The following is a 17,740-nucleotide window of genomic DNA, read 5'->3' as shown; positions in this document are numbered from 1 at the left end:
AAGTGATGAATTCTTTTCCAAGAAACTATTTTATAGCATTTTACTAATTTGAATTAAAAAATTTTTTGAACTTGTTTGAAGAAATTTATTTTGGAACATGGTTTAGAGCTCGAACACACAAAACCAGTGAGATTTTGAACCTATTTGATTGGTTGCATCTTATCAACCAATGTTTTATTTTGGTGTGTGTTGTTCTCTCTAAAATTGTGATCTTTGTCTTGCTTGATTCTATATTTTCATTGTTTGATGTATACATGCACCTACGTAATTGAGGCCTTTATTTCACTATAGCTCACATACTCATATGGCCTTACCCTTTCATTATCCTTTGCAAACTAATGTTGAGCCTATTTTACCCCATTTGTTCTTTACCTTAGCACATCATTAACTCTAAGCGAAAAATAATGAATAACCTTAATTTGAATCCTTGGTTAGCTTAGACTAGTGAAAGTGTTCATGATTTAAGTGTGAGAAAGTTGGGTTTGGAAAATATGGTTTGGGAATTGAGTATGTAAGACTTTTTTTGTGAAAATGTGAAAAGAATGTTGAGGACATGTTCATGCATTCAATACCTTAATCGTATGCATTGAGAAAAACAAAAGAAAAAAAGAAAAACCAAAAATAAAAGAAAAATAAAAATAAAAAAAGGGAAAAAAAAATAAAAAGGGGACAAATTGCCCCAAAGTAAATGGTGGTAGCAATGCATATGAGTTGTACTCAAAGTCGGATGCATGAATATGTGGTAAACATAGTTAATGGGTAGTAAGATTTTATGTTCTGATTACATGGATTGTCTTAAGTTAGGTGGAAAGTTTAGGTTAATCAAGGATTTAGATTTTAGTCCACTTGACCAAATACAATCCTGCCTTGACCCTAACCCCATTACAACCCTTAAAAGACCTCTTGATATGTGTATTCGTGCATTAAATTTTTGTTGATTGGTAGAAGAAGAGCAAGCCTTAGAAAGCAAGATTAGTAGAGAATTGAGAGAATCGAACCTCAAACACTTGAGTGATTAGAGTGTATACACTTCTGGTAAGGGTTCGATGCTCGATTCTTTGTTCCCGGCTTTCACGAGCTTTTTTCTTGCACGTCTACTTGTACTTTATTTTGGAATTCGAATTAGTGGAATTCAATTCATATTTGTTTTTGGAAGGTTGATTTACTTTTAACCAAGTAGGTAAAAGCATTTTGCATTTAGTTGCATTCATATAGATAAGTTGCATTTCATTAATAGCTATCATTCCTTTTCACCTCTTTTATAGCTTCTATTGAGCTTAGCATGAGGACATGCTAATGTTTAAGTGTGGAAAAATTGATAAACTACTATTTTACGGTTTATTTTGTATTGAATTGAGTGGATTTTATCAATTGTTCATACACTTATTCATATAAATTGCATGGTTTTACAAATCCTTCCTAATTTTATGCTATGATTGAAAACATGCTTCTTTGGCCTTAAATTTGCTAATTTTTAATCCTCTTTTATTACCATCGATGCCGTGATATATTTATTAAGTGTTTTCAGGGTTTATAGGGTAGGAATGGCTTAGAGGATGGAAAAGAAGTATACAAAACTGGAAGGAACACAAGAAATTAAGGATTTCAGAATCTGGTAGCGACGCGCACGCGTGGATGACGCGTACGCGTGACTGGTGCAGCATACAAATGACGCGCACGCGTCGCTGACGCCTACGCGTGGCCAGTGAAAAGTCCAGCGACGCGTACGCGTGGCTGACGCGTACGTGTGACGAGCATCACGTGCTGCATTAAACAGAATTCGCTGGGGTGATTTCTGGGTTGCTTTTGACCTAGTTTCAGGTCCGAAAATACAGATTAGAGACTGCAGAGTGGAGCTGGAAGGGAGACGAACTTTCATTCATACACAAGTTAGGTTTTAGATGTAGAATTCTAGAGAGAGGCTCACTCCTCTCTCTAGGTTTTAAGGTTTTTAGTCTTGTTCCTTCTCAAATTCAGATTTCTACCTTATTTTAATTTGGGTTTCTTCTACTATTATTTGTTCTAGTACTTTAGTTTATCTACTTCTCTTGTTGATTTCTTCATGTTGCCAATCTAGTTTCTGAATTCTTCTTGTTCCCTTTAATCTACATTAATGCAATTTATGTTTTCATGTTTATGATTACTTTCTTTAATTTGTTGTTACTATTTCCTCTTGCAAGTGTTAGTCTTAGATTTTGCTATGTCTTGTTAGTTTTCTATATTTTTATTTTGTGCTTTCCAAGTGTTTAATAAAATGTTTGGTTAGATTTTAAATTAGATTTTTATGTTCTTAACTTGGATGGATTAATTAGAGACTCTTGAGTTATCAAAATTCTCTTGTTGATTGGTAATTAACGATTGTTAGTTAGCTTGACCTTCACTAAATCTAGTCTCTCACTATGATGTGACTAGGACTTGTGAACTCAAGTTGATTGTATGCACTTGACCTTCCTCCATTGGTTAGAGGTTAACTAAGTGAAAACAATTTACATTTACCATCACAATTGACGATGATAATGAGGATATGACTTCTAATTCTCTTTCCTAGCTAAGCGCTTTCTTGGTTATTAGTTTATTTTCTCGCCATTTTACCTTCTTATTTCTTATTATAAAACCCAAAAATATACTTTCCCATAACCAATAATAAACTACACTTCCTTGAGAGACGACCCGAAGTTTGAATACTTCAGTTAATTTTATTGGGTTTGTATTTGTGACAAACAATCTAAACGTTGATTGAGGTTTAATTGTCGGTTTAGAACTATACTTGCAATGCGACATCTTTGTAAAAATCTTTACCGACATTTTTCTTCCGTCAGTGACATTTCCGGGATTCTTCTTCTTCTTCTTCTTCTTGCCATGGCGGCGGAAGGAACGCAGTACGGCGAGGTGCTGCTATGGCGGAGGGGATGCGTTCTCTCTTCTTATTCTTCTTGCCATGGCGGAAGGGAACACCGCAGCATGCCATGGCGATCTGGCAAAAGGAGACGCATCGGCGTGTTGAAGAAGAAGAAGAGACAAACACAAAGAACACGGAGAGGTGCTGCTATGGCAGAAGGGGATGCAATGGTGTACCATGGCGGGCTTCTTCTTCAACTGCCATGGTGGAATGGGACGCAGCGGCGTGTTGAAGAAGAAGCAGCGAACACGAAAAAGAAGGTCGCCGAAAATGTCGTCAGAGCTCTCTGCCATCATCAGAGTTCTCTTGCAGCGGTTATATCAGCATTTTCTGTTTACTATGATGTCATCTTTTTATGATTAGATGATTTTGTTAAAATTTAAAATCTTTCAAAAACTATTTTGTCTTTAACGTCTTTTAAAAAATTTTTTTTGTCAATATCAAAATTTTTTGGGTACCATTTTAATAATTTACTCGTTAAAAAAACCTTCTTTTAAGGCTCTCGATGCATCGTACTATGTATTAAAAATGTAAAAGCGTACTATTTTAAAAATATTAAAATAGTCCTACTACATTAGTTAAAAAACACATCATTTAATAATTCGATCAGAAATTTTAGGAGATCAATTATTTTTTGTCAGGACTGTATTATTTTTTTATACAATTTTAGTTATGTTTATCAAGTAAGCATGCAATTACGTTTGAATAATACATACATAAATTTGTTAAAAATATAATAATTCATATATCTCTTTTTATTCGCTTAAATTTTAAAAATAATATTTTAATATAGTACCAGAGTTTCTAAGCTTCTATAATATAAATATTTAAAGTTAATAACCCAAAAAAAATTAGCATAAGATTTAAAAAAACAATTATACAAAAAAACATATTAAAAATCATGTATGTGATTTAAATTTTTGAAAAAAATAATTTAGTCTATTTTCTTTTAATCATCATTTTCATTTATTTTTAAATGAGACTGGGAGTTGGATTTCATTTCCTTTATGACTTTCACTCCCCTTAAAGAAGGCAGAACTCAACACGGCAGGTAGCGAAGTGACTTCCGGATCTGGATTAACTGATTGAGGAGTCTTCCCGGAGAAAAGGCACCGATCTGACTTATTTAGAAAGCTAGAACGGAGAGGGAACACCCGGTTAAATATGGTTTGCTGGTACAGAATCCGTTGCTATTGTACTTGGCAAGTATAGCTGCATCTAAGCCTTATTTGGGCAAGTTGGCTTCATCGACTCAGCAATTGAAGTGGTTGATCTTGAACCACGAAGTCAGAATCGAATCTTTGTGTTGGCTTCCCAATTCATTCGTGAATAAGAATTCAAGGGCTAGAAGCGAGCGCTTCTAGCTGCTTCGCCTGCTTCTTATTATTTGAATAAATTTATGATCAGTATTGACTATAATCTAAATGTTGGACAAAAAATTATTAACTAGTTAGAACTCTATCTTAATTGAGTAAAGTATCGTTTTTATTCTTAACATTTGGGATAAGTTTTATTTATGTCTCTAACATTTAAATCATCCTATTTGTATCGATCTCTAACATTTATAAAAGTGATTTAATGTTATCCTGCTGTCAATTACATATCATAAGTTTTAGTTGGAGTTTTGAAAATTTATTCTTGAAGTTAGAATACAGATATTTGCCATAGAACCGATAATCCACCCTGGATAATAGTTCATCAAAAGTTAAAATTAATCCCTGCAACATTTATATAATTCATTTTTTTTAGGAACATAATTGAACCTGAACACAAATAATAGATTCAATATTAAAATCAAACCCATCCAAATGAGATCTAATTGAGAATGAATATGTTCAAGTGAGAATAATTAAAAAATACAATCAGATTTTTTAGTATAATTGACGGCAGAATAATATTTAATCACTTTTATAAACGTTAAAGAAACAATAGAACAATTTAAATATGAGAAATATAAATAAAACTTATCCCAAATATTAAAAACAAGAGTGATCCTAGGTAACCAAAGAATAATTACAATATAGAAATGTCATGTAAAAATTTTCATTCTCTTGATAAGCAAGTGACATACACCTCCTTATTACTTATCCTCCTTATCACCTATTATTTTGCTGCATGTTTGGAGTTATTAATGTTCTTTCCAAAATCAATTTCAGGTTTCTCCCAAATCAAATCCCTAACATCTCTCAATCACATTATTATCCATTAAAATGCAATAATTCTCTGTAAAAATTATGGAAATTAAGTTTAAAACTTTTAACAACTTTTACTATACAACTTATATTTTACATATAGACTATTAAAAATAAAAAATAAAATATAAAATATAAATAAAAATTAAAAAAATTCTTTAAAATAATTATTAACTCGTCATATTAAAATCAACAAATAAGCATACATATGAATATTAAATAAAAATATTAAAATAATTAAAATCGTGACCTATTAATGCACATATGAGATAATTTGAAAAATATAATAAGACAAATAGTTTAAAATGTGATAATATTAATTATAAAAATTTATTAATTATAAACATCATAGGTATGAAATTATGAATATTATGAGTATAAATTATGGATGTTATGTTTATGAATTTATGGATGTTATGAGTAAATTTATTAATTAAATAAATTAATTTAAGAATTTGATATTTTTTTTAAATTCAATTATGATAAAATTTAAAAACATCTGTGTTAACTTTATAGTTACTTATGCAATAACTAAAAAATGATATGTGTATGGATGTAATATCTAATAAATATGAATTTAATTTTTAGATGTTAGTTGTATATAATTATGGATGTTATGTATATGAACGTATGAATGTTATGTGTATGAACTTAGTTAGTACAATATAATTATAAATGCACATAAAAGTACAAAAAAAAAATTAAATTAGTTTATTACCATACCTCATCAAAGCTAGTGTGGTTTTCCATATTCTCGAAAATTGGTTGACTGACAACAATCTCGTCGGGTGAGTCCGTTTGTTGTTCAAATTCTTCATCAGCACTTTCTACCATAAATACCGTATTAAGGTCGAATTTAAATGTCATACTATTTGCAATGATAAATGCGACTTCTTATAAAATTTCTTGCCTTATACACTATTGTACTTGCAATGGTATTAGAGTCATATTTTTGAATTATCATAATTAAATTAATGGAAGGTATATATTACAAAGAATTAAGTGTAATTAAATGCCTTGACATACAGAAACAAAGAATTAATGATTTTTTTTCTATCTCTATTGATTGATATTAAATGCCTTAAGAAAAACAAAGAATCACGTGCAATTAACTCAATTAATATATTATTATTATTAATATTTAATGTATTTTTAAATATAAAAATTAAATTATAAAAAAATATTAAATATTAATTACAAGAATGTTTAATAGTAAGGGATATGATATTATAATTAATATCATTAATAAGTGGAGTTGATAAGAATATAATAAATAGAAGGGTAAAGTACTAAATTGGTCCCCTATGTTTGGGCGTAATTCTGATTTGGTCCTTAAAGTTTAAAGTGTTTTATTTGAATCTAAAAAAGTTTCATTTAGCATCAATTTAGTCCCACAGTGAGGTCAAAATTAAATAATTAACAAAATGTTCTACATAACAACAGTACAAGAACAAAATCGATAATCTGGAGAACAAGTACAAGTTCCAGAGGCATAAAATCAACCATTGATGCATCAATACATTTATTTATTATTTTTTATAATATAAATAAAATATTTTCTATAAAACTAAAGAAAATGATAAATAAATGTATTGATGCATCAATGGTTGATTTTGTGCCTCTAGAGCTTGTACTTGTTCTCCAGATTATTAATTTTGTTATTGTACTGTTGTTATGTAGGACATTTTGTTAATTATTTAATTTTGACCTCACTGTGGGACTAAATTGATGCTAAATGAAACTTTTTTAGATTCAAATAGAACACTTTAAACCTTAAAGACCAAAACAGAATTACACTCAAACATAGAGGACCAATTTAATACTTTACCCTAAATAGAATAATAAAAAAATAGAATAAAAAATAAAACTGTTATTAAATAATATAAATAAAATAAATTATAAAAAAATTTTAACTAATTATAATTAAAATTTGTTTGTTACCAAACTTTTTTCTAAAAACAAAATCAATACTTTACTCATCTTAATTAATAATTATGGTTGAAATAGTGATGGTCGATGTAGCTACGACATAAATGAAAGGGGCCACATACAGAAATAAGTGAACACTAAATTTAAAATGACATATAAACTACCACGGGAAGTGAACTAGGGTAGACATACAATACGATTGAAATGATAGGGAGGGGTGAAATAGAAAGAACAGTTGAGAGAGATTGAGTCAGAAAAATGAATTATGATTGTTATTGGTTGATAATTGATGATTACACTACACATAGAAAGGGAATATATATATATATATATGTTAAGGGAGAATATATACTCTTTTTTTTTTAATATATACTCTGATTTTGTTAAGGAGCCATTTCTTTCCTTTTTTTTTGGTCAATAATAATCAACCAACAACATATATTCGTTGAAAAAGTTAGTTGACTGTATATTAGTTGAAAAATAAAACTTCATTCCAAATCCTATTATTATTATTATTATTATTATTATTATTATTATTATTATTATTGTCAATTTTTTAAAAGTAATTCGGTAATATTAATTAATTTTTTCATTAATAGTCCGATTAAATAAAAAAGAAATAGTACATAATATAAGTGAGAAAAGAGAATAAGAATAGAAAAATTAATGAAAGTATTAACTTTATAACCTCATCTAAATTTATCTAAGATTGGTATATTTTTAATTATTTTCTTAATTTATGTGCTTAAATATAAGTAAACAAATATTTCCCACCGAAACAAATATTATTTTAAAAGAGGATTACTGATCAGTTACGGATATCTATTTTAGTTTTTACTAAAAATGCTTTTATATTGCATTTTAATTGGTTTTTGTGTGACTTATTAAATATTTTTCGTTACATATTACAAAACCCTTTAAAAGATTATATTCATTTTCTCAAAAACAATAGAAAAAAGTTGAATTGGATTAAAACAAAAAAATATAATAAATTAACCATTAGATTTTTTTTCTGAAATTATTTATATAAAAAATATGTGACGGTTATCAAAAAATAAAAAATAAAAAATAAAAATATATATAAATAATATATAATTTCATTTAAAGTAAATTTTATCATACGATTTATATCAATAACAAGGTTCAAGCTTCATAAAATTTTTATAAATAAAAAAATAACGAGTTTATATTCGTGCGATGTATAAAATAATTACTATATAATTATTACGTTATAGATATATTCAAATTCACTAATTTAAATTTTTATTCATTTTTAATATAAGCATTAGAATAAATAAAATTTATATAATTAAATGTAGTGTAACAATATATATATATATATATATATATATATATATATATAATATTAGTTAATTTTTAAAAAAATATGAAAAATTAGTTTCTTTTATTTTAGTCAAATAACTATTTATTAAAGTGGACAAACTAATTAATTTATTCTCATATAAAATTTTTTTCTAAGACATAAAAGTAATTGATTGGGAATTTAAATGAGACAATTATTAAAGTTACAATTCGTTAAAATTTTAATTTAAAGAGAAATCTTAGTTAATTTTGATATAAAAATCTTGAATTTAAAAGCATCAATAAAATCCACAAAAATTTTCTCCATAAATATTTTTCTTATTATATGTGCTCCATTAATTCTCTATTTTCCAAAAAATTATGTTATTAATTTATGATGCATATGCCTGTATTTGTCTTATTTATGTCTTTGTATGGATTCTCACATAAAATAAAAATAGAGTAATAATAATTTATGATAAAGTATTATAATTTGAACAATAAAAAAATAATAATTGTAGTTAGCATTTAATTTAAGTATGATAAATTTAAAAATAATATTTCACATATCTCTTTTCATTGTTTATTATAAGTTTATAACTACTTTAAATAGTAAACACATTTTCGAAGATGTATGGGGCCATTGTCTTTATTCATAGTATAAATATGTAGTTTCAAACATCGACTATTTTCCTTTTTTATTTTTTGCTGGGCTCTTACTTTTCTTGTAGAAAGAATTTTTTTTTTTAAAAAAAAAAAAGAGAGGAAAGAAAACTTCAACGAACGAAATTGAGAATGTTTTAAAAAAAACAAAAGTTGAAAAGTAGTGCTAAGTGTCAAATTTTTATTTAACATATAAGTTATCATGAAGGTAGAATGACTTTAACAAGCTATATCAACTAAATTCTTAAAATGATATTTGAAATTGGTCCTTTGTATTAAAATTATTTTAGAGATTTTAATAGTTATATAAAAAATATCTTTGAGATTGGCCGATGTGATCCACGTACATAATTAGTTCATAGTCTAACTTGCGTGTTGACATAATCAGTTACTTTTACGTGTTATAATATAATTTAACAACGTGTAATAAAATAATGATATAACAATTAGGGACATATGGCATGTTGATTTTCACATACATATCACAATTTTATTTGTCTACGAATTAGTTTGGTATAAATATTATGTACGTTGCAACATGATTTACCTACGTGTATGTCATCATTGCATCATGTAGATCAAATTAGTTCTAAAAAATTTGTATTGACTGGTTGATTTTAGTTCTTAAAATTAAATAATATAAATAAATAATCTTCGCATTGATATTTTTTATTTTTGTTTTATAATAATTTAATATTAATAAATTTTATAATATATATATATATGTCAGCTCCATATATTTTAAATTGAAATGTTTAACAAAAACAAATATAATTTAAAAAATCTATTAATTGTTATTTAAGAATTTATCCAAATCTTTAAAGTACTAGAGAATTTGTCCCTTAAGTCTTTTTTTTTTAAGTAAAATAGTTCAATACAATAAGATGGAACAAAAGAAAAGTAATAAAAATTCATAATGCTAAAAATAATAATTTTTAGTCATCTTTAGTATTGTTATTAATAATTATAGAGTTCACCACCAATCCACATAGTCATTGTAACTTATAAAGGATCTGTTAATAATGTTCATCACACTTAAACTTTATTTTTTGAAGATTCTATAACTTCTTTCTAAATAGCTCAACACAATAAGGTGAAATAAAAAAAAAGCAATAAAAACTCATAATGCTAAAAATAATAATTTTTAGTCATCTCTGGTATTGTTATTAATAACTACAGAGTTCACCACCAATCCACGTAGTCACAACTAGAAAATGGATTAATACAGACAGATTTACAGACGGATTTGGTCTTTATTACAGACAGATTTTTGGTTACCGACGAAATTACCGACGGATTTTGTCCCTCTGTAAAAGTCATGTCGGAAATTATTTACCGACAGATTTTTTCCGTCGGAAAATTACAGACGAATTTTTACCAGTTACCGACGGATTTTGCCTCTGTAAATTTTCTATCCATTTCCCAAAGGCGACAAACTTTCCGACGGATTTTCCGTCTGTAATTACAGACGGATTTTCAGACAGATTTTTTGTCTGTAATTACAGACGAATTTTCAGACGGATTTTTCGTCTGTAATTACAGACGAATTTTCTGACAGATTTTTCGTCTGTAATTACAGACGGACAGACGAATTTTTCGACAGATTTTCTGTCTGTAATTTGAATTTTGGAAAATCATCCCACGTTCTGATTACAGATAGAAAATCCGTCTATAAATCCGTCAGTAAGGTAAAATAGAATTTTTTTGAATTCTTTCATTGCAAAATAAATACTTTAGATTTTTTTTCTAAATTTACTCCATCAAACACACGATAAATTAGAAAAAATAGAAAGCCAAAAATCACATAAATAAACATAATATTCATTACATGATACCTATAAAATTGGATGTTATTTTTCAACACCATTAGTCAATATCTCACTGTCTCAATAAAAAGATACCCCAAAAAAATAAGATGACCATCCCAATAAACAAGTTCCTCATTATAGTTACTTTCCTATGAATATAATCATATCATTAAATTAATCCCTAAAGTGCTACTTCAGGATGCTAAAATTCAACTCCACTCCACAATTAGGAGGGGGTTCTTATCAGAATTTTCAATAGATCAAGCAAATTACAAATCAAGAGTTAATTTTCCTCATTCAAGCATGATGCTGTTGTTGTGACTTGTGAGAGGAGCTACTCCTGCAGTTGCACTTTGTTTATTCAGCCAAGGACCAAAAAGGTTCACATCCCTTAAAGGTTCCAATTTGGTGGTGGAGTCATGAAGGTTCCAATTTCAGTTCTTGTACCTGAGAAAACACTATTATTAAACTACTTGATAGTTAAAGAAGTCATGTGCAATAATAAAGTTGTATTATATTAAAATTTAAATTCTTAATATTCTTTAAACAAAAAAACGAACTGATTATTGAATTAAATTGGTTTAAAATAATCATATAGTATTGAATCTATTATAAAGAATAAAGTATACGAATTATCACATTGACATCATTATTATATATAAGAAACAAATGAAGCTAAGCCAAATAGCTAATTAGATAGCAGGGTTGTCTTGAGTTCTTTTCTTAATATCTTGTCGATTGAAGATTTTGGGATTGCGTCAATGAAAATTACTCTATGTAGCCTCTTGTAAAATACTACCTATTCGCAACAATTAAATTGAAAAATGTCATGCATTGTCTTATTAATTAATTATTTCTTATCAAATACAATTAAATTAATCAAGTATAAATCATTTACCTGTTTAGCTATAAAGTCCTTGACAGCATCTTCAGTAATAGGATCAAATAGGATCATTTGATGACCTCACCACAAAAGCAACTGGAACTTCACCAGCTACATCATCTTTTTGCCTATATATGCATATGTGTGCAACAAACCATTTAATTACTTATTATTACTCAATAATTATTATTAACTAATAGCTAGCTTAATTAATTTCAAAGATACATATAATTATATATGTATACTTACGGGACAACAGCTGCATCTTCAATAGAAGGGTGGCTCATGAGAATTCCTTCAAATTCTGCCGGAGCCAATGCATCAATAAAAGATGCTAGAAAAAAAATATACATAAGCATATTATTTGTGCTACTCTATTCAATGGTAGAATGGTTTAAGTTAGATGACTTCATGAATCTTTTCTTAAATTAACAATGGATGCAAAAATCAGTCCACAGATCAAGATAAAGAGACTCAAAATATAAGTTTTGCTTTCATGTTATCTGACTCTAGAGAAGGGTCAGTATGAATGTGTAGTAGGTAAGTTTATTAGCTTGAATTTGGCAAGAAGCTGATTTTACAACCAAAACTTCGAATGTTAACTACTGACTTTTGCACCATGGCTCCAAATTTAAGAGTTTTGGTAGTATTGCAAGTCTGTCTCATCTAAAAATAATCTTAGACCTTGTAAAGCAGAAAAAGCCATGAACATACCTGATTTAGTTTCCCCTTTGTGAGAATCTTCTATATAGTCTTCCCTTATCTCCACAAGACCCTCCTGTGCCAAAATCAAATATCATCACAAGCAAATCAATCAGTTAAGAAAACTTCATGAACACTTTCATATGCATGCATGATGAAAGCACAAGACGGATCAAGTCCCATTAATTTTAAAGTCAAAGAGCTTATCAACGGTGACAGGAAATGCCTTCTTTTCACGCACAGTGTAGCGTAGCTTATCATGCTTATCATAGCGCAATCCAACACCAAGTGTTGCTGATAACTACATTACAGTATCACATAACAAGAATTAATTAATTTAATTTGAAAATACGATTAGGACTTGGGAGTAAAACGGAACTGACCGAGGCGTAGAAATGTCTAATTTGGGCACTCAGAGAACTGGCTTGCCCGACTCTGGTATCAAGCTCTCCATGAACCTGCCAGAACAGTGCCACGTACACAAACCCCAACTATAAGGAGAAATATTTCTTCAATTACAGCATAGCATTTGATGGACAAAAAACACTGTTACCTAGAAGAAAGTGTTTGAGTCGATTGGGACTTTCTCCTTCGCATGGATTCTTAGAGCTTTCGAATCTCCTCCATATCTCAGAGATGTCTCCATTTTTTCCCCTCACTCGATTATCTCCTACTATCTTCAGCAGGACTTTAGATTGTTTATTCCATAAAACCCTAAAACATGCTACGTTTTTTTTTTTTCAGTTGATGATGCTACATTTTTTTATTTGGTGTAACTGTATAAGGCTTTCTTTTCCTAGTTCTTATCTATGGGCCCATTTGCTGTCCACTCTCTTGGGCAACATAAGCATATGGTAGATGGGTTTGTTTGCACACAAAAAGCTTTTTAGGATTAGCCCCAAATAGGGTAGGGACAAGCAGGTACATATAGCCTATAGGCATTACTAACTTAGAATGTCAATAGAATAACACACAAATTCAAAGAATCTTCAAACAAGATAGCAACCTTCACCACTGCTTATACTACAGAACAGCAGAACACACACCATTAACATGAATAATATATTTAATGCTTGCGAGAGTAAGAGAAAGAGGGGTACCCTCAAACGATCAGAGAGAATAGAAGGAGTGATGAGCTTGAATTTGGGAGCTTCAGAGAGGAGCTTGTCATAAGTACCCTGATCAAATAGCACCTGGTTGTTCACCTTCTCCTTTTGCTTTCCCTTGCTCCACTTCTGTTATTCACATTCACAATAACAAAAAAATCCAAACTTTAAAATCTCCAAAATTACCCAATAGGTCAACCAATGATTCATTTAGGGCCTAAAAAAAAGGTAACATTTATTTTAAAATTAAGGTCTAAAATTGGTTAATGCATATGGCCATGGGAGTCAAGTGACATTCAAACTACAAGTCAAACACCACACATATCAAATATCTGCTTAGAATGTATGTCTACTATGATTTACACAGCTAACAATAAATTCAATCTATTGTTCCAATATAAGGTCAACATTTTGCCTCCATTCACTAGTGTATTATTTATCTCTAATTCAGATTCACGTGGGAAATCAATAATTTCCATATCATATCATAGGACCTTGGTATTCTAATTATAAAACATAAAAGATCAAGAAGAATTTGGCCAACTTCAAAAGACATCACAGCAATTTAATTATTTGGTGCTTTAATTAAAAAGTAAAATACAACATAAGGAGTTATTTTGGTGGCCATACTATCATAGGCAAAGTCTGTTTCATGGCCATTTCCTTGATGTGCATCAAGATCAATGATCATCACCCTAAAGATTTTGCAAACAGTTAGAAGATAATTCTAATTTGCACGTGTTAAGAGCATGTCCTAACTTGCAATGATAAAGCCTAAACGACAGTTATACTACCTTGATATATTCAACCGAACCAAAGCAAAGTGGATGCAAAGAGAAATATCTGCATAAGCACAAAATCCATCTCCTTTTTCTGCAGAGTAGTGATGAAATCCTCCTCCTACGTTAATGGCCCATCCTCTCTCTTTTGCAAGTTTTGCAGACAAAATAGTTCCACCAACCTACTGCAGTAATAAGAATAAGACGGGAGTGGATCCTCTCCAGTGAATAAAAAACTGGATGGTGTGCAGTGTTTAATCTAACCATTCACCACATTCTCTCTCTTATTTATTTCTGGTCCCACTATTAAAATCAAAGGTGAGAGATTGCACTGTATTTTGTCAAGTGTTGAAAAAACTGGAGAGGATCCATTTCCGAATAAGACCTGAATTTTGGAGAAGCTAAACAGACAAAACAACGAAAATGAACAAGGGAAAAGAAAGTTACTTCACCTGCTTCCAGAATGGATAAAGAACTTGTTGTTGCACAAGACAGTTGGGAAATAACCCCATCGGAGGGACCTACGTTTATTATTCTATATCAGTGAATATTTAGCATGTCAACTGCATAAAGTTCCAGCAATTACCAATTTTGTACAAAATAACAAAATAATAAAAAACAAATACACAAAAGCATTCCAATAAATATGTAAGTTTATTTTCTTGATTTCTTCCTATTGTACAAAAGGAAAGATAAAGACTAACTACATACCCTTTCATGCAAGGGCACCATAAGTAATGAAAATCAAGGAATGAGAAGTATCAACATTGTTAAAAGAAAACATTGTTAAAAGAAAAGTGTCAAGCTAATTTAACCAATCAAACTGAAAAGTGAGACTTATAAAAAAATGCAGAATTCAATTCTATGATTTTTTAGCAACCAAACAGTAACAGAAACCAAAAAATAAAAAAGAAGCAGTGCGTCTGTGTCTTAAATCCTTGATCCAATAAAAGTGAAACATCTCTTCAAAAAGGGGGAAAATGAATACAAATTAGTTCCCTGGAGTTAAGTTTGCTAAACAACTCAGCAAAATGTAAAAATTGAAGAAGCACAAACATAAACACCAGTAACTAGTAAGCTTTTCTTAAAATAAAGAAGTTTAGAAGGAAACTAAAAGTGGATAGTAGATAGGAAGTCTAAAACAAAAAAACTGCAGGAAATACAGAAATCACTAGATTTCCAAGCAAATTATCTTCTTTCTGAAAATGGAGAAAATTTTACAAAAAACTAATAAAGCCCTACGAAGAAAGGTATAGCAATTAAATTAATGTATGTTTGCAAGCAATTCTAAGAGAAAATACAGATAACCCAAAGTGAGCAAACAGAATAAAAAAAAGGATGCACTTGTTAAGTCTATCAGGCAGATCATATATGAACTATTCTTCAACAAGGATGAAAAATATGTGAAGAACAATGTGAAACCAGAAAGGACACATCTAATAGCTCTAATACCTGAACTTTACGGAGAAGATTGCAAGTACGATGCAGCTTCTCTATGTGCTCCCTTTTGTCAAAAAGAGAAGTGTTAACGCTGTCACTCCTTGACTGCATAGACATTATCTGCAACAACCAGAAAAAACACACATTCCTATCAAACTCAATTCGAATCGGATTGAGTAAATTATAGCTACAACTACCTTCTCAAGAAGTTGCTCCATGTTTGAACCTTCACGAAATTCCCCAATTTAACGATTCCAAATCAGAACCGAACAAACAGAAAACAATCATAACGAAATGCGAAGAGGCTTGGAGGGGATATCGTCGGATAAAAAAGCACAAAAGCAGAGTATGATAAACCTAAAATTCGCACAGAAAAATTGAGCCCTAAGATTTATCACGAAGAACAGAATCACAAAATTAGGATATATATACCTGAAATTTGAGATGGTTATGAGAAGAACCGAGAGAGTGAGTTGAGATTAGATGGAAGAGGAGCTAGAGGGAGCAGATGCGATGAGAGCAGCGGCAGAGAGAGCTCTGCGACCATGGGAGTAGATGCGACGAGAGCGGCGCTGGAGGGATCTCGTGCAACGCAAGGGATGAGAGAGAGATTGTGCGACACAACGGCGGCAGCGGCGGAAGAAGCAGAAGTAGCAGCCACGGAGAGAAGTAGCTCGTGCTAGGGAGAGGAGAAGAAGCTTTCATTTGCAAGAAGCTCATGTTTCATTTACCTTTAATTCAATATTTTAGACGGAAAATTTTAAATTACAGACGGATTTTCCGTCTGTAATAATTTAATAAAACGCACCATTTTGTCTACTTATTTACAGACGGAAAATCCGTCTGTAACTATTTTCTACGAAAAAAAAATTAATTTTTTCGACGGAATTATCGACGGATTTTGTTTTCCTTCTGTAATTTATGCTAATCTATTCTTTTGATTTTCCGACAAAAAATTCCTCTGAAATTTCCTCTGTATTTCCGTGGGATAAAATCCGTCGAAAATATCCGTCTGTAATAACTAGTTTTCTAGTAGTGAGTCATCGTAACTTGTAAAGGATCTGTTAATAATGTTCACCACACTTGAACCTTGTTTTCTGAAGATTCTATAACTTCTTTCTAGCTAAATTGTTCAGATGACCGCAAAAAAGTCAACCAACCACCACTTTTATTCCATCTTTTTTGCTGATATATCCGCTCAACTTTCATAGTGTTGTTTGAGCGTACCTGGAATAGTCCATATCCTTCCAAGAGAGCAAACAACTAAGCACACCGCACCTGTCAAGTGAGCTCACAATGCAACCAATAAACAAGTGAAAAGCAATTTCAATAGACTTATAACATAATACACACATATTATCATTCTGGCTAATAACACTTAATCTACATGATCTTTTTTTTATATTCACTCTACCAACTAGTGCAAACCAAATAAACAACTCAATTTTTGGTGGGACGATTTATCTCCAAATAGTATTAATAAAGCTATAACTTATGATATCCGTAAAAAATATTTCTGTCTATAACACGTATACAAAAAAATTAATAAAATAAATACCTATTTTATCAAATTTTTAAACCACTTTATCTTTTCTTCCAATTATCAATTTCACTAAATATAAAATCGCATAAAATTAATTTACTAATTCCAACTCCCATTAAAATAATTTTCGTCTCCCATTAAAAATTTCCCTTAAGCCTTTTATTACAATATGAAAATATATAAGACCTAAGCAAAACATATTATTGACAAGAATATCTGAAAACGTGTTTTTGGACTATCAAGTATCGAGAATGGATTTTACTATTTTTTTAATATTTGAGAGAATAAAATATAATCTCTCACCTTTAATTTTATAAGTGGGATCAAAATTAAATAAAAGAAAAAACAATAAAAAATAAGTTCTTACACTGAACAATAGACACCATCCTATTTTTTTTTATTAAAGAAGATTCACTCCCATTAAATATCAACCACGTTAGTAAAAAAAATATAAAGTTGTGATTCCAATATCTCAAAAGTGACACGTTATCAAA

At 29.8% G+C, this 17,740-nt stretch overlaps 2 protein-coding genes across 9 annotated transcripts; both read right to left on the bottom strand.

Annotated features, from left to right (window-relative positions):
* Window positions 1-10,761: 10,761 nt before the first annotated feature.
* Window positions 10,762-13,024, bottom strand: LOC148546599 (outer envelope pore protein 21, chloroplastic-like). Its single transcript, XM_088499259.1, has 7 exons — window positions 12,962-13,024; window positions 12,762-12,869; window positions 12,605-12,679; window positions 12,391-12,454; window positions 11,926-12,010; window positions 11,692-11,804; window positions 10,762-11,240 (listed from the first exon to the last, which is right to left on the bottom strand). Exons 1-6 carry the CDS (start codon window positions 13,022-13,024, stop codon window positions 11,735-11,737), a joined length of 465 nt encoding a protein of 154 aa, XP_088355385.1. The 3' UTR covers window positions 10,762-11,240; window positions 11,692-11,734.
* On the bottom strand, window positions 12,811-16,422 carry LOC107618240 (histone deacetylase 2). Of its 8 annotated transcripts, none has more exons than XR_015900101.1 (9): window positions 16,136-16,422; window positions 15,901-16,060; window positions 15,716-15,823; window positions 14,716-14,784; window positions 14,279-14,445; window positions 14,115-14,179; window positions 13,479-13,613; window positions 12,932-13,401; window positions 12,811-12,836 (listed from the first exon to the last, which is right to left on the bottom strand). XR_015900101.1 is itself a non-coding variant. In XM_088500440.1 (7 exons), the coding sequence occupies exons 2-7, from the start codon at window positions 15,919-15,921 to the stop codon at window positions 13,561-13,563; spliced, it is 483 nt and encodes a 160-aa protein (XP_088356566.1). In that variant the 5' UTR covers window positions 15,922-16,060; window positions 16,136-16,422; the 3' UTR covers window positions 13,420-13,560. The 8 variants fall into 8 exon arrangements, 2 of the variants coding, with proteins under 2 accessions (XP_088356566.1, XP_088356567.1); XR_015900102.1 differs by having other exon boundaries at window positions 15,901-15,929; XR_015900104.1 differs by lacking the exon at window positions 15,901-16,060.
* Window positions 16,423-17,740: the final 1,318 nt, after the last annotated feature.

This window comes from Arachis ipaensis, chromosome B9 (assembly GCF_059453495.1).
Source record: "Arachis ipaensis isolate K30076 ecotype BB chromosome B9, ASM5945349v1, whole genome shotgun sequence".
NCBI classification, from domain to species: domain Eukaryota; kingdom Viridiplantae; phylum Streptophyta; class Magnoliopsida; order Fabales; family Fabaceae; genus Arachis; species Arachis ipaensis.
The sequence above is the reverse complement of the archived record's forward strand: the minus strand, read 5'-3'. Positions and strand labels throughout refer to the sequence as shown.